General features: G+C 54.7%; 1 protein-coding gene across 5 annotated transcripts in view; it reads left to right on the top strand.

The window, feature by feature from the left end:
* Positions 1–22,054, top strand: part of TMEM63C (transmembrane protein 63C) — a 68,114-nt gene that overhangs the window by 43,731 nt on the left and 2,329 nt on the right. For 3 of the 5 annotated variants that reach the window (XM_081830162.1, XM_081830164.1, XM_081830163.1), the window contains 17 exons: positions 2,066–2,208; positions 3,652–3,700; positions 5,423–5,531; positions 7,447–7,520; positions 8,133–8,213; positions 8,329–8,452; positions 9,202–9,335; positions 10,966–11,088; positions 11,453–11,606; positions 12,650–12,756; positions 13,546–13,632; positions 14,200–14,265; positions 16,283–16,445; positions 16,632–16,737; positions 17,115–17,282; positions 19,202–19,311; positions 20,670–20,738. In XM_081830162.1, coding sequence (XP_081686288.1) covers positions 2,066–2,208; positions 3,652–3,700; positions 5,423–5,531; positions 7,447–7,520; positions 8,133–8,213; positions 8,329–8,452; positions 9,202–9,335; positions 10,966–11,088; positions 11,453–11,606; positions 12,650–12,756; positions 13,546–13,632; positions 14,200–14,265; positions 16,283–16,445; positions 16,632–16,737; positions 17,115–17,282; positions 19,202–19,311; positions 20,670–20,738 — 1,867 coding nt within the window. Of the gene's footprint in view, positions 1–2,065; positions 2,209–3,651; positions 3,701–4,454; positions 4,574–5,422; positions 5,532–7,446; positions 7,521–8,132; positions 8,214–8,328; positions 8,453–9,201; positions 9,336–10,965; positions 11,089–11,452; positions 11,607–12,649; positions 12,757–13,545; positions 13,633–14,199; positions 14,266–16,282; positions 16,446–16,631; positions 16,738–17,114; positions 17,283–17,818; positions 18,079–19,201; positions 19,312–20,669; positions 20,739–22,054 lie in introns of those variants that run through there. The other 2 variants (XM_081830165.1, XM_081830166.1) reach the window with 2 other exon arrangements.

Below are 22,054 nucleotides of genomic sequence, written 5' to 3'. Positions count from 1 at the left end.
TGAATCCTGGACTGGATGCTAGAAGTTGCGTACTCCCTACAAGCCTGACCGGAGCGCAGGGGTGAGTAAACCCTGGGACGTCCACCAGCCGAGTGGGGAGGCCACCTTGGTTCTGGGTATGAACCAGCGCCCTGGAAATGGAGGCCACTATCACCGTTACCACTGTGCAGCCATGAAAACATTTACACAAAACGCGAAACAGTCAGAAGAGGCTTCAGATGAAAACCTAAGCAACACAACAATACATCCAATGCTGTTTATATTATAGTCACGAAATTCAGCCGGCACAACGACAAAAAACTAAAGGCAATGGACCAAAGTGCTTCATGGTCATTATCTTAGGTTGGATGAGATTCTAGGGGAATGATTTTCTTCTCCTTTGTATTTCCCCAAAATTCTGTAATAAGCGTGTGTTGCTTTTAAATTTCTTTTTGAAGTATAACACACATATGGACAAGTGCACAAAAATCAAGGTCCAGCTCAGTTGTAGCAAAGCAGATCAAGGATTAGAATTGCCAGCACTCCAAGAGCCCCCCTCCTGCTCCCTCCCAACCCCCTGTCACTTCCCCCTACCTCCCCCTCTCCAAAGACAACCCGTATCCTGACTTCTCTCTCCATAGTTCAGTATCGCCTATTTTTGAACTTTGTGTATGGAAACATTTGTATGTATTGTTTGTGCCTAGATCTTTCACCCAACATTGTTTGTGAAGTTCAGCTGCGGTCTTTCATTTTTATCTCTGTACAGTATTTCATTCTATATCTATATCATTACATATAGATCTCACATATATACATATACATATGTATCTCACACTCTTCTTTTTAAAGTAGACTCTGTGCCCAGTGTGTGGCCTCAACTCACACCCCCAAGATCTAGAGTCGCACGCTCCACTGACTGAGCCAGCCGGGCGCCCCTGTATCTCACAATTCTTGTGTCCGTTTCCACCTTTGGTAGACATTTAGGTTGTTTGGGGCTGTTAGAAATAATGCATCTGAGATTCTTATACATGTCTCTTGATATAGATGTGCATGTGTTTCCACTGGGAATAAAACGAGGCGCGGAGTTGCTGGGTCACAGGCTGTGCATGTAGTCAGTGTCCTTAGATAATACCAACCGTTTGCCAAAGCAGCAGTGCCAGAGTATGTACCCGTGCGTGGGGGAGAGCGCCCAGTGCCCCCGGACCCTCGCCGGCACTTGCTCTTGTCTTTCTAACTTTGGCCAATCTGGCCGTGTGGAGTGATATCTCATTGTGACCTTAAGAATTCTCTTTTAGGGGGCGCCTGGGTGGCTCAGTTGGTTAAGCGACTGCCTTTGGCTCAGATCATGATCCTGGAGTCCCTGGATCGAGTCCCGCATTGGGCTCCCTGCTCAGCAAGGAGCTTGCTTCTCCCTCTAACCCTCCCCCCGTCATGTACTCTCTCTCTCTCTCTCAAATAAATAAATCTTAAAAAAAAAAAAAAAAGAATTCTCTTTTAGGGGCGTCTGGGTGGCTCAGTCGGTTAAGCAGCTGCCTTCGGCTCAGGTCACGATCCTGGAGCCCCAGGATCGAGTCCCGCATCGGGTTCCCTGCTCAGCGGGGAGTCTGCTTCTCCCTCTGACCTTCCCCCTCTCATGCTCTCTCTCTCTCTCTCTCTCTCTCTCATTCTCTCTCTTTCAATAAATAAAAAAAAAAAGAATTCCCTTTTAATTAACAAAATAAAAGAAACAACTTAAAAAAAAATCGGATGCCTCTCCATATCACTACTGGTTGGTCTGGTGCACGCCCCATAGAAAGCACTCAACACGAAGCAAGGAAAGATGGAATGACTGCATGATTTCAAAAGTGCCTCTGGATTCCCAAGCGTGTGTGTGTAACAGCTTCGACTTTGGATATGCCCGTGAAATTCAGTGAAATACATTTCAGGCATGATAGAGGCTTTAAGACAAAGGGTGATCATTCTAAAAAAAAATTAAAAATAAAAACTTGGGGGTAGGGTGACAATCTTCTCTTCCTTGCCCTCCTTCCAGTATACCTGTGGCCTCACAGGCCCCTGAGGAATGTCCTTGTCTGTGTGTCTCTTCCAGGAACGAGGATCTGATCAGCAAGTGTGGAGATGATGCCCGCATCTACATCATGTTCCAGTATCACCTCATCATCTTTGTGCTCATCCTCTGCATCCCCTCCTTGGGTATCATCTTGCCTGTCAACTACACCGGAACCGTTCTGGGTAGGCGGAGCTCAGTGTGCCCGGGGCCCTGGGCCCCCAGAGCAGAGGAGCAGCCCGGGAGACAGAACAGAGCGTGGGTCTCGAGTCTAGAAATCCAAAATTGAATTCCACTTCTCAAAATTAGTGATGTGAGCTGAGGCCACCCAAACTTCAGTTCTCCCACGTGGAGACTGGAGAGGAGACGTCCGTTGTCACGAGGTTGGCTCAGGACCTTGGTACAACAGGCGTGCGATAGTAATTCAGCCTGGAACTGAAGGTTTATCGGCAGCCCCGCGCTACACCTGGCCAGGTGCTTGCGAGGCCTTTTTATGGCATGTGACCTACGGCAGAGATCCTTGAACTTGATCTCTCCCCACCTGCACGGTGACCAGACACAGCCCTAGAAGTGCAAAATTGGGTCTCCTGGGAAGTCTCGCTATGCTTGTTATAAAAGGGCAAGTCCTTTGGACAGACTGACATTGTGGGCTTGGGCTTCGAAGACAGAAAAATCTTGGTTCCCCAACTTTGACCCACATCTGCTTCCCAGAAAACACCTTCGCCCAATCTCACAAATTGTTTCATCTTATCTGCAGCAGATCACTCTCCCCGGGCGTCGGGTCCTCAACCGTCATGGGGATTGGGAGAGAATGCATGCCTGGTGCCCGGCTCGTAGTGAGCGCTCAGTGAATAACAGCCGGTATTTCACTTAGCAACGTGAGGAGGGGCAGGGCTGGAGGCTGTGTAGCTAGGTGGGGTCGTGTAGCGCCCACCATGCCCGGGTGGCAGCCAGTGGTACCCTGCTTCCTCACAGGGCTGTTTCTCCTCAGCCAGAGGTAGACTTCAGTTAATTCAAGGTAGCACGCGCTGTCTGCGCCACCAAATACCACTACCAGAGTCAGCAACTTCTGTCTTTCCAAATTCTCTTTCCTAAGAGCTAGTGTGTGGGTGATGATATATTGTATATAACGTATATGTTATATTAATGCAGGATTTCTGGACACGTTCCATAACATTCAGAGGTGTCTACACCGACAAACTAATGCGCTTTGCCAGAAGGATTTATTCTGTCCCAGTGAGGCAACGTGACATTCTTGTGATTGTTGCCAGTGGTAACAGCCTTGCTGATTTCATCCCTCCACTCATGGCGGGGCCCTGGGCTCCTTCAGTAGGTGCTTACTGGTGGTGTCTGCCACGCTCCAGTTGGGCACTGGGGATGCCACACCAAGACTTGGTCTCACGTCACAGCTGTAGAGCCTCAACCAGTAGTCCCAGGGAGAAGAAGAGGCCTCTGCTGGCTTTGTTGGGAGTTGGAGGCAAGTTCTGGGGAACGAGAAGGAAGGGCAGGACATGGGCAAACATCTCCAGGCCCCAGGCATGCATTCAGGAACCTTGAATTCAAGCAGCCCCCTCGACTCACTCAATCAAGGAACCAGCCTTGAGGACAGCCACTTTCTTCTCTTCCAGATTGGAATAGCCACTTTGGTCGGACCACCATCGTCAATGTCTCCATAGAGTAGGTACCTGATCCTCTTACCTCCCGTTCTACTGGCTGGGCATTGGTGGGGAGAGAAGGTCCAGCGTGTGGGTCGAAAACGTGGGCACTGCTTTGCTGCTAAGAAAGGCCTGGTTTCCTTGGGACCCATGTACTGAGCGGGAGGCCAGAAGTTGCATTCTCTTGGTGCCTCAGTGTCCCCATATCTGTAATAGGTAGAACCACCCAAACTGGCCACTCCAAAGACCTGGAAAGACAGTCCTGTTGGTTTACTACATCCAGCGCCCAAGTGGCAAAGACCCTGTAGCAAGCAGAGGCTTGAGCTATTCTTTCCTGCCCAAAAATAGTGCATGTCAACCCTCATCTAATGACTAACGCATAGACCCAATTCCCATACCCCCGGGGGGAGGTGGGGGGGCTGAGGACCCATGTGACCCGGCTTCATGCCCCGCCTCTGCTGTTAGCTGGCCCTGGGTCCGGGGCAGTGCCCGCCCACCCCGAGCTGCATTCCTAGTCTGGGGAGAAGCAGGGGAGGAACAAACGTTGGACGTGATTCGTGGATTTCACCAGCAGCCGACCCAGCTGGTGGCTCAGTCAATGTGTACTGAGCCACATGTGGCCCTGCCGGTCCACGCTGAGAAAATAGGCCCGCTGGGGGTCCTTGGCCACGTGTGGCCGACTTCCTGACAAAGCTGAAGTGGCAGGTCCAGCAGGTGTGAGTGGGGGTTCACCCATCCCTGCCCCACTTCCCCCTGCACCCTGCAATCCATCAAGCTCCCAAATCAGCAGGATGGGGCTATGGCATCCTCTTACCTCTCCTTCCAGGTGGCCCCTCCCCTGGTGCTGCCAACCCCGGAGCTCACCAGGTTCTCCCAGGCCAGCCACTGGTGTAAGGTGCCTACGCCTTCCCGACAAGATGTTAGTTTTAATAGGGCAGGAAAGACCTTCAACATCCATAAGTCCACACTGGCAGAGAGCTGGAGTGTTCCTCAGAGTCCAGAGAAACTTGCCCCCTCCGGGGACACCTAGCTGGATAGGGAATATTCGGTGAAATGTCAGGCACTGGGGCAAGTGTTGAGGAGAGATTTTGAAGCAAGGCAGCTTTCTCTTCTCAGACAACACCAAATAAGGTGGCTCCTATTTCTGAACAGTCCTCTTGGCCGGATGCCTTGGGACAGCATCGTTCGAGCCCAGAGCCCTGGTGCCACCACTCTTCCTGTCCCAGGAGAGGTAGAGCGAATCCGCTGGGCCCTCCTCCCTCAGGGCCCGAGTAGGACCCCCCCGTCCCTCGGCACTGAGGGCTGATGGCCCCCCACTTGGGCTGCCTGGCAGCTGTGGGAGCATGAGCTGGAGCCTCCAGCAGCCCGATGTGGTGGTGAGGAGTCCCTGGGCGTCCTCTGCCCCAGGCTCACCTCCCAGTGCTGCCACGGCTGGGAGTGACCTCTGCCTCTGGCCCTCATTGCCCTATGGATAAAATGAAGGTAGCCGCAGTGGCACCCTCGTAGGGTGTGAGAATCTGGTGAGAAAAGGCACAGAAAGCATCTAGTCCCACCCTGGGTCTGGCATACAGTAAGCACTCAGTAAATGCTGGCCTGCGGTAGCTGGCGCGCCCGCCTGCCCTTCTTACCACGGCCATCCCCTTCCAAGGTGGCCAAGCGTCTGGCAGTGCCGGAGGGCAGCAGGGGGAGACTGCCTGGGGTGGGAGAGGGTGGTCTCACCCCTCCCGTGTCTGGTTCCCGGCAGGAGTAAGGTCCTGTGGCTGCACAGCTGCTTCTCCTTCCTCTACTTCCTCATCAACCTCGTCTTCATGGCTCATCACTGTTTAGGGTTCGTGCCCAAGAAGAGCTACAAGGTGAGTAAGTGAAAAGAACTCCCGAGCTGCTCCCTCCCAGCCAGAGCCGGCCCCCGCTGGACCATTGCGCTCCCGGCCTTCAGAGGCATCCCAGTTCGCACATGCCGCACACCTGTGGGGGGCAGTCTCACCGGAGCAGGGCAAGCCTCCTCCCCTTGGCCCGGCGAGTCATTACCCGGCACCTCGCACAGCTGTCCTGCTTGGTAAGCCACTGGAACGCCTCCACACCGGTTGGTAAACAGCTGCTCCCAGGGGCCTCCTACCCCTTGCCCGGCTGCCCGGCCCCTCTCTGAAGACCCCTGAGTCCCAGCCATCCACAAACTAAAAGTTTCACAAACCCCTGGACCGGCAGGCACCTCCATCCTCAGTGCTCAGTGTCCCCTGCTGGGGAGTGCCCAAGGTCCTTGCCCTTCCACAGTCTCTGAGGTCAGAGAGCCCAGGGCCCGGCCCAGGTAGCCCCACTGTCCTGGTTTGGGTCACCCCACCTCCCAAGCAGGCCCTAAGATAAGAGTCTGCACAGCATTCACTTATTTTGAAGGTGATCCTAGGAAAAACCACTAGAGGGTGGGGAAGTGGCATGGAAAAGAAGATGCAGGTAAGAGGGAGAGGTTAAGGAGCGACTCTCACCACCCTGGGAGTCGGGTAGAACAAGCACCCTAGATTTTCCCTGCCTAGGGGAGCAGTCCGCACATTCCCACCAGCTCCCTGGCCATCACTGGTTGAGGCTGCGTTCGGGGCTTTAACTCTTTACCTTGCTGGCTAACATTGGCAGTCCAGGGTTTAATGTGCACAGCTGCCCTTGGGGTGTAGAGATGAGGCTGAGGGGCTGCAGGTGGGCCTGGCAGTGCTGCCCACCCAAGCTAACACCCACACCCACACCTGCACCAGCACCCGCATAGCCCCAGCCCCAGCCCCAGCCCCAGCCCCAGCTCCAGCCCAGCTCCAGCCCCAGCCCCAGCCCCAGCGCCAGCTCCAGCCCCAGCTCCAGCCCCAGCACCAGCACCTGCAAGTGAGGGAGCATGCCGGCTGTCCTGGCTCTGGTGGGGAAGGAAAACAGTGACAACTAACATCCTTGGCTCTGTCCTCAGCCATTCAGAGCTTTAGTGGAGTAGGATCAGCTCCCTCGATGCCATCCGTCCTAACGGACCGATTCAGTCTACCCTACCCCAGAACGCAAATCCACATACCCCTGAAAGGTTACCCCAAATGCGTTTGGCCTGCAGGCACAGAGGCTTGGGCACCCTTGACCAGTCTGGACTCAGCTACTTCAGCTTTCCTTCTTATCACCAGAAGCTCCTGCTGAGACTCCTATCTCTTGAAGCTCAGTTTACCAGATTGTCACCCTGAGGGGATGACTCAGGACGACGTTTCCCACTCACAGAATAAAATGTGAAGTTTGAGGGGCTTCCTCATCCCCTCCCCAGACTCTCCTCACCTCCTAACTCCCTAACTCTCCTCACCTCCTATCTCCTCACCTCCTAACTCCCTAACTCCAACTCCCCTGCCCAGTCTCATGTTAGGGACGGCCCTACTTCGCTGACGACAGCGCGGCCAGAATGATGGCGGGGATAGTCAGCACAGGAGCATGAGCACCGTCTGTCGGTCCTGGAACTCTGGACCTCCTCCCTGGCTGGCCCTGTCTGCAGCTCCTGGCTCTTTCTCCCTTGACCTCAGCTGTCTGGCAGGGGGCCTGCAGCAAGTCCCACAGAATAACAGAGATGTGGCTTGCCTGCCTGTAGCTGCCCACTGCCCACAGCCCACAGCCATGCTGAGGTCAGGGATGCAGGCCAGGGAAGCGAGGGGGCAGCCTGTTGAGTAGTGGGCCTACTCCAGACAGTTCTGGGCCACCAAAGACCCAGACATCCGGGAGTCCTGTGTAATCAGTCTTCTTTCTGCATTTGCCCTCCCCACCTAGGTCACAAGGACACTAATGATCACCTATGTCCCCACGGACATCCAAGACCCAGAAATCATCATTAAGCATTTTCAGTAAGTGGCTCAGAGTGGGCTGAAGCATGGATTGCCTCCTCCCGGTAACCCTGCCTACATCTTCATGTCGGTAGTAAGTTGGCATAGGATGGTAGAGCGAGAGACACCCCAGGTGGTAGCCCATCCTGGACTTGGCTCAGGAGTAGCCTTCCAGAATGGCAGAGGCTCTGGGGCCAGAGCAGGGTTTCTGAAGTCAAGGGCTTTCCTGCATGGTGAGGGGTATAATTTTCTTTCTTTCCCTCATTGCTCCAACCACAGAGCCCGGCGAGCTCCTGGACCACAGTTATCTAGAGCAGGTCATGTTGGGGCATCTTTTGCGACCCAAGTTCCTAGCCCAGGAGCTAATTATCTCTCATGGGCAGGAATTTCCAGTTATGCCTGCTGGCCCTATTCTGGATCATCCGGGAAGGATGTGGCAAATCTCTGATTACCAGTGATCAACTCTGAAATCTGACCTTAGGAACGAGGAATAGAGTCTCCCATCCAAGAACCAGGGACCACAGGCAGCTGAGCTACCCGGCCCTGTGGGCTGTAGTTCTGGGTGGGGGTCGGGGTAGTATGGCCCATCCCCAGCACCACAGGCTGGTTCAGCCTCTGTGTCTGTGGCTACAGTGAGGCTTATCCAGGGTGCGTGGTGACCAGAGTCCACTTCTGCTATGACGTCAGGATGCTGATCGAGCTGGATGATCAGAGGTGAGTCGGCAGCAGGGCCTGTCTGGATCTGTGCTGGGGGGTGCAAGGGGAGGGGGTGGCGCTGCTGGCCCCCCGGACCACAAGATGCTTCCTCTCATGGCCCGCCGGTCGACAGGCGCCACGCGATGCGGGGCCGGCTCTACTACACTGCCAAGGCCAAGAAGAGCGGGAAGGTGATGATCAAGACCCACCCCTGCTCCCGCCTGTGCTTCTGCAAGTGCTGGACCTGCTTCAAGGAGGTACCTGGCCCGGGGAATCAAGGGACACGGCAGAGGAGGGGCTGGGGCACAGGGTCTCCAGCTCTGTCCGGGGCTCGGTACCCTCCGGCCCCATTCAGATCTGCTCTGGTGCTGTGACTCCTGGCTCCTCCCTCCCTTTCTGCCATGCCCTGCATCCCCGTGGAGAGTGTGGAGGAGCTGAAGCCTTTCTTGGATCCCCTCTGGAGCGATCCAAGGAGGCTTGCTCTTGCCCACTTCCAGTCTTGGGTGGGAGGACCAGAGAGAACATGGCAGACTGCTGTAGGCTGCCATGCCTCAGGCTTTCAAAGGGCGAGGACAGGAACATTTGAAGGCACTGGGCTCCATCTTCTCACCCAACCACTGTGGCTGGGAGGAGGCCACAGGGCAGGACTGAACTCTAGCCAGTCCAGAAAAGGAATCATCTCCATTTCCTGAAAATGCTGGAGACGCATTCTATCACTCCTCTGGAGTCCTGCCCAAGTCCAGAAGCATCCCCTAGCCCCCAGCTGTGCCTCACGTTCCCCCGATCTAAGAGCAGGGAGCTAATTTCAGAGTCATAGCCTTCTCCTGTTCTTGAGCCGGGATCTGGGAGCCCACTGGGATCCTGAGCTCTTTGCCAGGCTTTGAAGGGAGTTGGGAACGGAACCAAGGCCTCAGGCCCACCACCTGAGTGGAGAGAGGCCTTATGTCTCGGCGCTCCTTCCTAGCGCCCTGGCTTCTCCAGCTCTGAGGGCCAAATCTCGCCCCAGGTAGATGCAGAGCAATATTACAGTGAGCTGGAGGAGCAGCTGACTGACGAGTTCAACGCTGAGCTCAACCGCGTTCGGCTGAAGCGTCTGGACCTGATCTTTGTCACCTTCCAGGACGCCAGGATGACGAAGCAGTGAGTGCCGGGGCCAGCGGCTTGCTATGCCCAGCCCAGCCCTGAGAATGGGCTTCTGCTTCTCTGGAACCATCTTCTTTTCACCCCCATTCCAGCCAAGGGGAGATGAAAGAGAACCTCCCTCCAGTTTGCCGTATTCTGACCACCCCTCAACCCCTCCGTGCTCCTCACAGGCAGCCGCCATCTTGCTTTTCAGAGCATGTCTGCATCCATTTCCCCACAGCTGCCAGACTCAGCTTGTCTCCAGAGATACCCAGGCCCTTGGGCTCCCCATCCCCGTATGTCCTTGCTTCAGCATGGAGGTGGTCAGAGTAGACATCTTGGTTCCTCTTCCAGGCCTTGACAAGAATGAATCCATTTTTTCCCCATTACACATCACCCCTTTCCTCACCACAAATGACAGAGTTAGGGTAGAGAAGCTCTACTTGCTCTTTCTGCTCTCCTGCTGCAGGCCTCCCCTAATTCATAGCCTTACAGCCTCCTCCCTCCTCTGCCCCTGCCTCTGGCAGCTCTACTTTGGTAGGCAGTGGATTAGATGCAATCGGGTCTGTTCTGGAAGGATCCTTAGGATAGGATCAAATAGATGAGAACCCCGGCATCAGTCCCTTGAGGATTGTGGGGGCCCTCCTCTCTCTGAGGGAGCCTGATCATACACACCACTTTGTCCTCGCCCACCCGCACCCTACAGGTAGAACAGCCTAGAATTTAGTCAAATGCGATTGTGTGCAATTCGCAAGTCCCTTATACTCTCAAATTTTTTATCTGTCAAATTGGTTTGCTTAAAACTTCCCTGTCCACCTCCCAGAGGGTTAAGAAGGGATATGTGATCTATTTAGTATATATGTGCTATAAAACAGTATACCAATGTAAGACAATACTGCTTCTTTTCTTTTCTTTTTTTTTTAAAGATTTTATTAATTTGTCAGAGAGAAAGAGAGCACAAGCAGGGGGAGTGGCAGGCAGAGGGAGAAGCAGGCTCCTCACCAAGCAAGGAGCCCGATGCGGGGCTTGATCCCAGGACCTGGGGATCATGACCTCAGCTGAAAGCAGATGCTTAACCGACTGAGCCACCCAGGTGCCCCAGTACTGTTTCTTTTCTGAGACACTGTCACCCAGCAGAAAGGATCTGAGGTTTAATTACAGCAGAAATGTGAATAAGACCAAAGACTTCAGTGCCGGCACTTGCCCCTCTTTGGTTATGTCTTCAGGCATCTCAAATTAGTAATCTGTTCGACTGGGATTTCTATTCATTGCCAATTAGCACAGTGTCAGGCACACAAAAAGAGCTCAGTTGGTAGCTATTAATACTAAGATGAGGCTGAAGTTAGTGCCTCCCCCGTCAACCTCGAGGCAAGAGCATGTCTTTGTGCTGTCCCTGCTGTCAAGGGGAAAAGACTTTAACTGAGAACCACGTGGTCCCCTCCCTTCCCAGGTAGTCCCTCCCACTGCTGCCCCTTTCCTCCAGGGACTAGGCTTTAGGAGCTACCAAACTGTAAGATCCTGGGAGGCATTCCCAAGGCTTCGAGAATCCCCAGGAAGTGGGGCCATCTGTAGGACCCTGGCGTGAGACCCCCTCCTAAGCCCGTTGTCCTCAGCCCGAGACCTCTGTCTCCTCCCCGCATCTCCGCAGCATCCGGGAAGATTATAAATACATCCAGTGCGGCGTGCACCCCCAGCAGTCCTCCGTGAGCACCATCGTCAAATCCTACTGCTGGAGGGTCGCCCTGGCCCCACACCCTCAAGACATCATTTGGTAAGCCCCCTCTGCTCCTCCTCTCTCCTTTTAGCTCCTCTGAGACTGAAGAAGGGAACAGGGTGGGAAAGGAATAGGGGCCTGTTCTCCTACTCTGTTGCCCACGGGGCTGGGCCCTGTCCTCTTCTGAGCACCACAGCCTCAGCCTACCCCCAAACCCAGCCCACCACCAGGGCCTTGACAAAGGACGTGACTGAGGGGCAGATCCAGGGCCCGGTGCGTGCAGGTCTGGGCCCCGGGGGCTCAATTAGACCAGGGCAGCCTGGGTCTCCAGTTGGCATGCAGGAATCTGGATGTGGGCCCCATCTAAGGGCTGGGACCCGAGCTCCTTCCTAAATGCGTCTTCCTCCTCCATCCTCCCCAGGAAACACCTGTCTGTCCGCCGCTTCCATTGGTGGGCCCGCTTTATCGCAATCAACACCTTCCTCTTCTTCTTCTTCTTCTTCCTCACCACGCCCGCCATCATCATCAACACCATCGACATGTACAACGTCACCCGCCCCATTGAGAAGCTGCAGGTGCCATCTCTGCTCGGGCCAGACGTGGGGGCCCCTGGGAGATGAGGGAAGGATGGGATGCGGGGCCCCTGGAACATGGCTCCCGTGCACCTGCCAACATGTGGCCAGTGTGACAGCTCTGTTCTCCCCACTTTCAAGAGCTAGGGGTCCCTCGTTTGAGGGGGACGGCTGAGGGTGGCGAAGAGTGAGGTCAGTTCCAATGCAGCCATCCAGGAGAACGGGGACCTCCACCTCCCTCACTCCAGACACACCCACTCCAGGCTGGGAGTGCCAGGGCTTGGGGGGCCATCCCTGAACTTAGAGGCTGCTTCGTCATGACAGGGGACTGCAGAGGAACTGGACTGGCCCCACCCATTTCCAAATCCTATAGCCTCCAGGCTGTCGTAACGGGCCTGGAAGGCCTCCTCTTCCATATGACCTCCACCCCTATCCAGCGACACACGCGTGCCCATGCACGCGCACACACACGCACACATACGCACATGCATGTGCACAATACACACGTGCGCACATGCACACGCATGCACACGCACAGCCAAGCCGCACCACTTCTGCTGCTTGCTTCTGACCCCCCTTGTCAGCTTCACAGTAGGCCCCAGGGGCACCACAGCTCCCCTAGGGATTCTTCCTTCACACCTGCCCCCTTCTCTAGCACCTTTCACATGACATCACGTGAAAGGGAGTGTCTTCTCTCTGAGCTGAGAGATGTCAGTGACAGCAGCTGGCTCTGGCCCGAGGGCGAAGTCCCCAGGGAAAGCCCAGGCTGCCCCTCCAGGGACCTCAGCATAGAAGACCATGCCCCTTGAGGGCACCACCTGACCTTGGCGTGTCAGCCTCTGCCCACCCCAGCCAGGCAGACTGCTAGCCAGCAAGGCTGACCAGGAAGGCCAGGTCCACTGCACAGCCTCGGAAACCAAACCTGCTCTGGGACTAAGTGGGGGGAGAAGAGGCCAGAGGTGTGGGAGAAGCAGGGGTGGCCTGAGAGGGGAAGGGGCGCTGCTTACACTGATGTCTCTCCACCCTTCCCCACTCTACCCCCACAGAACCCAGTCATAACCCAGTTCTTCCCCTCCCTGATGCTGTGGGCATTTACAGTGATCATGCCTCTGATTGTCTACCTCTCCGCCTTCTTAGAGGCCCACTGGACCAGGTGAGAAGGGGGCCTCCTCCCCCAGCCCTGCACTTTGCCCCAGCCCCGGCCCCTTCCCCTGCCCACTGCCCCACAAGCCTGGTGCTTGGGGCCTCCCATCCAGCCTGGGGAATAGAATTGACATGGGTTTTGATAACCAAAACCATCCCAAAAGACTAAGATATATACATATATATATATATATATATATATATATTTTTTTTTTTTTTTAAAGAGGGGACTGAGTTGTCTCTGGGCCTCTGGCCTCAGGAATGCTGAGATACCACCATCTCAGGCACATTCAGGCCCAAACCAAGCGCTCCTTGGGCTGCTCTGTCGGCCTCCAGCCACGCACTGAGGCTCAGGATCCCTGCTTTTGCCTGAAGGCTGTGCGGGTCTCAAAAGTGATTTCCTGCACCAGAAGTTCCTACCATCCGACCAGGCAGTAAGCCAGGAGGTTTGTCCTAACAGAAACCCTTACTGCTCTTTTCTCTGGCCAAGAACATGGCTTATGTAGATTACTGAAACTCTGCAGGGATCCTGAGCCTCGTTGGTAATGTCCCTCTAACAAAGATAGCACGCACGCAGCACCTGTGGGCCCTTCCCCCCATCCTGTGCCCCAAGCTGACGCGGCTGGCTGAGGCTGCCGCCCCCGCCCTCCCAGCGACCACACAGCTCCCAGTGCTCTCTGTGGATGGCACTGGTAGGCACTGGCCAGCCCTTGTCTAGGCCAGGTCGCTGTCTCTGCTTTCCACCCATTCTGTAGTTAGGCCTCTGGTTCTTAGCACATGTTTGTTTGTTCTCTCCTAGATCAAGCCAGAATCTGATCATCGTGAACAAGTGTTACATCTTTCTGGTGTTCATGGTGATTATTCTGCCCTCAATGGGACTGACCAGGTACCTCCCCTCCAAGTATCCCTCTCTCAGACAGGCTCACCCTAGAGTTGGAACCTCCTCTTTCAGATACTATAGGCCTACTGTGGTCGCTACAAATCCATTCCTCAAATGACAGTCCAGTGCCGGTCATGAGCCTAGCATGAGCCAGGTATCCTGTGAACCCTAAGGGGTCAGCCATGAACTCTGCCTTCAAAGAGCTTATCATCCAGCTGGGGCAAGAAGCCATGTCTGTCAGCTAACTGACAGCCCCAGGTGGGAAAAACGCAGCCAATGTGCAGTGGAAATTCAGAAGAGGGAGAGAGCACTGTGGGAAAAACGGCTGGCAAAGATTTGCTAGAAGAGGCGGCCTTGAGATGAGAGGCCAAAGTGTTCGGGGCAGGGGTGGCCCAGCATTAAGAAGGCAGAGAGGCAGTATGGACTGACCAGCTGGAATACCAGAATGCCAGAGTCTCTAGGGATTGAGCCGGGGAGGACAGAGGGAGGCAAGCCAGGCCCAAGAGGGACTGAACCCCAAGCCTCCGCTCATAGATTCATTAACTAAAGGGCGTACCGTGTTCTTGCTTCTAGTCTGGATGTCTTTTTCCGGTGGCTCTTTGACATCTACTACTTGGAGCAGGCGTCCATCAGGTTCCAGTGAGTACTAGAGCATGTGCCCCAGGAGTGCCCCCGTGTACGCTGGGGCTCCCAGGGGTCCATGCCAGGTAGACACATGTCGTCTTCATTAGCTCACACAGGTAGGGATGAATGCATGCAAAGACTCTCATTAAGCAGACTCTTAACCTTTCCCGGGCCCGGGGCCCATTTGGCAATCTGGTAAAGCCCAGGGATCCCTTCATTCTCTGAATGAAGTTTTGGAAATAATTGTAAATTTACAGGAAATTGCCCCCACACTGTCCTGTGTACCCTTCATCCAGTTCCCCCTCTGGTAACATCTTGCACAACTATAATGCCGAATCCCAACCAGGAGACTGACATTATACAATCCACAGAGCTTATTCAGATTCTGCCAGTTTTATATACACTCTGAATAGATGTCTTTAAATGCACGAAATACCTGGATTACAAAGAAAACCAATTATACTGAAATATTGCTATCAAAATATTGTAAAAAGTACATTTGTAATAAAATCTTTATTCGCACGTTTAATAAGAGGACAATGCATTTTAAATACAAGCAAGCTAAAGTTACATTTTATTGTTTTAGACGCATCAGTGTGAACCCTGAGGCTACTGAGCCAGCAGAACATTCAGCTGGGGGGCGCGGAGGGATCTTTGACGAAGCAACACGCGCGTCATGTTGGGCATCCAGCCAATTTTGGTTTTGTTTTGGTATTAGGTTACAAATGTTAAAAAATCCCAATTTTCAAAGATGTAATGTTGCATATGACGTGCAAGCTTTCAAGCTTGCTTTATAGGGCAAGGACCAGAATTCTCTAAGGTTTCTGCAACTGAACTATACTTGTGCTAAGTTGGACTCTTTTATTCTAAGATGAATGAGTTCATCTTTGGTTAGGTCAGTATCTTCGATACAGTTTATGTATGAGAGAGAAGAGAGTTGTAGGTCCATGCCTCAATGTTGATGCCTTCAAGAAAGAATAGTTTTTGAAGGAGTTTGAAATATATCCAGGGAGCTCACAGATTTCTCCTTTCAAAGTTGACAGAATTGTGTAGATGGGGACACGACGGGCAACAGAGATGCCTGGGTCACCAACGTGAGGACAGGCAGTGTGGCCATTCGTTCAGCTGGCTGAACGACTCCTAGCTGAAGTTGGTCAGCTAGGTCAAGCACACGCCTGCGGACAGGAACATTCCATTCACGTAAAGTTAGCGCATCTAATTTAGCTGCATGTTTAATAACTACCATCATTTTGAAGTGATGGTAAGTGCAAAGGTATTGTCAGATATCAGCACTAACTGCAGTGGGCTATGAAAATACCTTTAAGATTTTATTTATTTATTTGAGAGAGAGAGCTAGCGAGAGAGAGAGCAGGAGCAGTGGGGAGCCTGCGGAGCAGGGAGCCTGATGTGGGGCTCGATCCCAGGACCCTGGGATCATGATCTGAGCCGAAGGCAGAAGCTTAACCAACTGAGCCACCCAGGCGCCCCAAGAAAATATCTGATTGCAACTGGTGACTGGGTCATAGCCAGAGCTGATGTTGCTGTGATTTGTTGCCCACGTTCTTAATGGAAAGAAGTGGTACATTGCAGTTAGAAGCTCATGAATGTCAAGACACGTGTCTCCTTCATTTGCTCACATTCAAGGTCACAGACCCCCAAGCTTCTCCCCATGGACTCTCTGGGGTCTGTGGGTCCTGCTCAAGCACCCCTGCTTTAGATCAAGCCAGAGAGTGTATTTCCCAACACACCCACACTTGATGTAGACCAGCCCCATCCCTGCTCAGAAGGGTGTGCGTTAACCTAAATTGGGCTGGGGGCACATGTGTATATGAAGCTTACTCTTCCCATCTCCACCCCCACCCTCCACCCCCCGATCTCCACGCCCACCCTCCACCCCTCTCCGCCTCTCTACGCCCCCCACCTCCCCACCCCCCCTCCCGTCTCCATCCCCATCTCCACACCCCTCCCAACGTCCCGGCCCTTTCCTTCTCCCTCTGGCTTCTGTGCTGTCTTCCACTGTCCGCACGGCCAGGTGTGTGTTCCTGCCGGACAACGGCGCCTTCTTCGTCAACTATGTGATCACGGCGGCTTTGCTGGGCACGGGCATGGAGCTGTTGCGCCTGGGGTCCCTCTTCCTGTATAGCACCCGCCTCTTCTTCTCCAGGTCGGAGCCAGAGAGAGTCCACATCAGAAAGGTGGGGGCCGGGCCCTTCCCTGCGCACAGCTCTTCCCTTGGGGGAGGGTGTCAGGAAGGGAGCCTGCTAGGGGCATGAGGAAGCCGAGGTGAGACGCGAGGTGGGCTGGGGGTGGCAGGGAGCCCGCCTCCAGGCCTGAGGCAAGGAGACCAGGCCACCTCAAGTGACCCCCACCTTCCGCCCCAGAGCCAGGCCATGGACTTCCAATATGGGCGTGAGTATGCGTGGATGATGAATGTCTTCAGCGTGGTGGTGGCATACAGCATCACCTGCCCTATCATCGTCCCTTTCGGTGAGGCTTCCCTCGGGCACCCCCAGGGCTGCGCACCCTCAGGCCGGGAGGAGGGGTTGAGCCCCCCACCCTCAGAGTATGAGGAGGCCGGGCGGGGACAGACTGTCAGCAGAGCAGGCAGGGGCCGGGGCGGGTCAGGGGAGGTTGGATGGCTGTTCACGCAGGACGTTTGTTGAAGGAATGACCCTTCACCCAACTGGCAGAACAGACTCTGGGGGCTCAAGGGAAACTGGGGTCCCGGAAGTCGGCGCCACAGGGCTCCCAAGGCCCGACCTTGGCCCTCGCTGCCCGGAAAGACCCGGATCTGGCTTCTGCGGCCGGGGGGGCCTGGCTGTGGCCGCAGCCCCTGAGTGCGCGCCCCCCCCCCGGCCCCGCAGGGCTACTCTACCTGTGCATGAAGCACATCACGGACCGCTACAACATGTACTACTCCTACGCGCCCACCAAGCTCAACGAGCAGATCCACATGGCCGCGGTCTACCAGGCCATTTTCGCACCGCTCCTGGGTCTGTTCTGGATGCTCTTCTTCTCCATCCTGCGATTAGGTGGGTCCCAGGCCTGCCTGGCCTTCCTGCCCCTGCCTGCTCCCCACTGCTGCCTAAAGCCCTCAGCAGCACCTCTGCTCTGTGCAAGCAGAGAAGGCCTGGGGGGAGCGAGGGTTGCTCACGGATTGCAGCAACCCAGGTGGCTTCTTGAGGCCTCAGTTAGGGCTCGCGCCAGAGTCCCAGCAGACCTCTGAGGCTAAGGGGAGGGCTTGGACCAACACGGTACGGTATGCACTTTGGTTTACGACCCTCAGAGCAAGAAACGTCACACTCCTTCATTCTAACTCAGGGCTGGCAGGAATGAAATATCAGCTCTTGGGCTCAATTCCCGTGACATCCCCCTTGGGATCCTAGGGATGCCTGGTCTTCCAGATTGCCTAAAAACTGGAGGAGGCTTTGGGGCCTGCCCCAGGGGCCAGCTTTTCCCCTGCTCTTGGCTACACAGAGCTGCTGTCCCTGTCCCTGTGGACCACATGCGAGCCATGCCCTCTGAGGCAGGAAGCTCCCACTGACCTGCGCATCCTCTCTGCCACCAGATGGCTTCCTGCCTTCTCCCCACACTGGTCTTCCCTCAGGGACCCTGGACCTTCATCATCTCAGTGGACTGGAGAAAGGAAACTGTATTTTCTTACTGTCTTGTCCCGGCGGCCGCTGGAAACAGCTCCGCTCCCAGTTACTTCTGTGCATCACCCATCTATCAGCCGTCTCCCCGTTTCTTATCCCCCTGCCTTTCCCTGCCACCTAGCGGACTTCATTTATTAAAAATAATTTTTCTCCGAAGTATAAAAGACTATACATTTATTATCAAGATCTGAATGCCCTGTCCTCTCCCCTGGAGCCTGTCTTTTGCGCTCAGACCTCATTCTGTGTGCACAGTCTGGGGGAGACGGCAGAGCAGGAGGGGCTTTTTGGTTTATTCTTGCTTTTCAAAATCATGATTTCCATTTCATAGCATTCAGTCCCGTATCCTGAGTTTTTTCACTCAACATAGCGTTCTGAGCAATTTCCTGTGTTACTCAAAATTCTGTTTGAGCACGGGCCTTTGAATTAATTCTACCCATTTCCGTCAGTTCTCCATGGCTGGATACCGAAGCTGTTGGCCATTTTTGCTTTTATAGGAACACAATGACCAGCATCATTGTGGGTTAGCCTCTGACTGTAAAGATTGATTTTTTTTTAAAGATTTTATTTATTTATTTGAATGAGAGAGATCACGAGCAAGGGGGGAAGGGTAGAGGGAGAAGCAGACTCCCTGCGGAGCAGGGAGCCCGACGCGGGGCTCGATCCCAGGACCCTGGGATCATGACCTGAGCTGAAGGCAGATGCTTAACCGACTGAGCCACCCAGGCGCCCTGTAAAGATTGATTTTTAATCTTTACCTCAGTAGAAAACTGGTGTCATAAAAAAGTTACCAAATATCCCCGAGCGAAATGTACCTGACCTGCATTCTGGCTCGCTCTCCAGGGCCGTTAGCACAGGTGAGGGCCGGCGCGGGAGCTTGCAGGGACAGGCGTGGGTCAGAGACTGTATTTGGGGGCTATATTTGGGGCCACTGCATGAGTGAGTCACCCGGAGCTACTGCCCCGGGACTGTGATGTGGGACGGAAACTGACGGGTGGAGAAGGACATGTCTCACGGGCACTTGAGTGGATACTTAAGGCAATTAAATTTTTTCATATCCATAAGATGCCAAATTCCAAACTGGTCCCATAGCACTGAGGGATGATGTCATGGGCCAGGTGCGTTGACTCCAGTTGCTAGGGGGAGAACTGGGGCAGGGGCCTCTCTGCCTTGGACTCGAAGCGTCCACAGAGGTGCTGAGGGGGACCCCAAGGACCCCACATCTCGGCTGGCAGACTACTGCCCACAGCTCCAGTCCTCAAGCACCAAACCCCACGGCCTGTTCTTCTCCTTGGCAGGTACACTCCACACCATCACCTTCTTCTCCCTTTCCACGCTCATCATTTCCATGGTCATCGCCTTCGTTAGCACTCTTCTGGGGAAGCTCCAGGGGGTATCTGACTATGAGGTGAGTTACCCTTCCTTTCCTCCGTTCGTTCTCACTGGCCCCCGGGCCACGGCTCTAGGCTACCTCTCAACCTGCATACCCACGGTGCCACAGAGATGAAAGGTTCTTGCCTTTCCGATGATGGGGTGTGCAAACTCAGGGTGCATGTGTGTGTGCCCTTGCGTGGCCCAGGCACCGGCCCCCTTGAGTGGTGGGGAGATTTAAAAGACAGCTGTCCCCTCCTCCTCTCCCCTCTGGCACCTCCTCCAAACAGCGGGCTGCTGGCCCATCCCTCCCTCCTACAGTGCGAGCCTGTCCAGCCACCGAGCTGTGAGTACCAGTCCAAGGAAGGAGGCTTGAGAGAGAGAGGATGAAGGGCGGAAGGGTGGGTGCGGAGAAGGATGATGCCCTGGGGAAGGGGGTTAGTTATCATACTTTTTAGCAATCCCAGTCTGTTGAACTTGAGGCCAGGCTCTCTGGGCCCTGTGACCCCTTGGGCTCTTTGCCAGTCGTTAGAGAAGGGAGCCAGTCCCTGCCTGCCGAGACCCAGGCCAACAATGCTGTGTGCCCTCCGTGGGCATCTCCCAAAGTGGCGCATCTGTGCGGACATGCTAGAATGATTTCCGGGGACTAAAACATTTTTTTAAATTTTTCATGGTTACCCATTTTTCTATTGGTTCACATTCATTTATATTTCTGCTTATGCCAACGAATGCAGGTTTTCTGACTATAATAGTAAATTTAAATGACTGTATATAAAGAAAAGGAAGGAAGTTAATTTAAAGTTCTGGTATCCTGCTGAGTCAAAGGAGGGAGCCTCTTGGAAGAGGATCCTTTTACTTTTAGTGGCCCTGCATCTGGGGGCCCTGGGCTTAGGCCCCCACTGCACTCTCTGCCCGGCCCCTCCTCCATCCCTGGCTCGAGTGCCATGAGGAACCAAAGTGGACCATGCCTCTGGCTCTGTCTTCCCAATCCAACAATGCCATGTGACCTGGTGGCCCAGGTGTCCACTCTAGAGAAGGGAAATGGCAGGGGACCTAAACCATGATGTCGGACTGGTCTCAGAGAGAAGGAGAAGCCCCAGGAGGAAAGAAGAGACAATTGAAGTCAAGCCTTTACGAGAGTCCGAGCAAGCTCATATTTGAATCCCAATGCCAACTCTCCTTACTTTCCCCCCATTATGGTTCTTGGGGATGGAATATTCAGAAGGGCAACCAGCATCCCGGTCCTCTTTCTGTCCCCTCGGGCTGCAGCCCAGGGCTGCAGTTCTGGGAAAACAGAAGATGGCATTGAGCACCAAGTGCAGATTTGGGGAGGGAGGGAGCAGAGGGTGGACACCCCCATTCTGTGACCCTCTACATCTCTGCCCACTGCTGCAGCCCGAGGAGGAGATGGAGACGGTGTTTGACATGGAGCCCAGCAGCACCTCCTCCACGCCCACCTCCCTTGTGAGTCACTGCCTTCACCCCGGGGGACAGGTCAGGAGGGGGGTACCTGCAGGGGTGGGCTTCTCCAGCAGCAGTGTGGGGGGGACCCGGCATGTAGTGCCCACCTCGGGGGTTGGGGAGGAGACGGGCACCCCTGGGCTCCCTCCCCTGACACAGCAGGACTTGGCCCAGGTCAAATTGCTGCCGTGGCCGTGGCTGAAGAGTTGGGAAGATGGAAGAGGCAAGACATACTCTAAAAGGAACTCAAAGAGGAAGAGAAAGGTCAGGGCGGGCCCAGCCACAGCGAGATCAGTCGTGTAGACACAGGGACGTGCTGGGGCTCGGCCTCCGAGGGCACAGATGCCAGGCAGAGAGGCGCGCAGAGCTGCAGGGAGCTATTGGAGGCCTGCGCCGAGTGGTAAGGCAGCAGCAGCGGCCTGAGTGAGCCCACCAGCTCGTGAAGAGACAAGGCCAAGGCAGAATGCAGGGGCCCAGCAGGCTGGGCGTTGGCTCCCTCACCGTGGCTCAGCCTGGAGGGGCCCGAGTGCTCACCCACATCCCTGCCACCAGTGTGGATGCAGGGCCACTGATGCCTGCTCTGAGCTGGGTGCCCCAATGCCAGGGCGCCTTGGAGGAGCACTGAAGAAGGGCACCAGCCAGCCTGGGCACTCAGGGAAGGCTTCCCGGAGGAGGGAACATCTAATCCGACTCTAGGAATGGGAGTAGGAGTTGCTAGGTGGAATAGGATGTGGGGGAAGAGCATTCAAGGAAGAGGATCAGCCTGTGCAAAGGCCCAGAAGAGAGAATCTGGAGCGTTTGGGCACTGGAAGACCGCTCTCGACGTGGTGGAAATGCAGAGTGGGCAGCAGAGCCCTGGGGGGGAGGGGGGGAAGGAGGGGCTCTTTGGTCGCCGCAGAGTTGGGGAAAAGTGCACAGACACAACGATGGGGGACATACCCACCCCAGTGCACAGAGCTGCAGGTCCTCCTCACCTTGGGAAAAAACCCTACAGAGAGGGGCAGATTTCCTCTGGGAAGTGGTGGGGAGAAGGGACGTTGGTGTTGGAGAGTCTACAAAGCTTTCAAAGCAGGGGCCTCTTTTCACATAGCACATCTCTCTGGGGGCCCCAAGACGACCCCTCTGGGATCCTCTTAGGAACCTGACACTTTGCCATTCTCGCTCCTAATCTTTATGATATGATACACCCACACAGTAAGGGGTCTTTATCCTTATTTTACAAATAGGGAAACTGAGGCTCAAAACGGTCAATTAATTTAGGCCCCAGGGCATTACTGAGCAAGGCAGTGGACAAACAAAGTTTGAACCAGGTCTGTCGA

This window comes from Leptonychotes weddellii, chromosome 9, assembly GCF_054177405.1.
Source record: "Leptonychotes weddellii isolate Sample4059 chromosome 9, ASM5417740v2, whole genome shotgun sequence".
NCBI lineage: Eukaryota > Metazoa > Chordata > Mammalia > Carnivora > Phocidae > Leptonychotes > Leptonychotes weddellii.
This window is presented reverse-complemented; position numbering and strand designations above follow the sequence as displayed.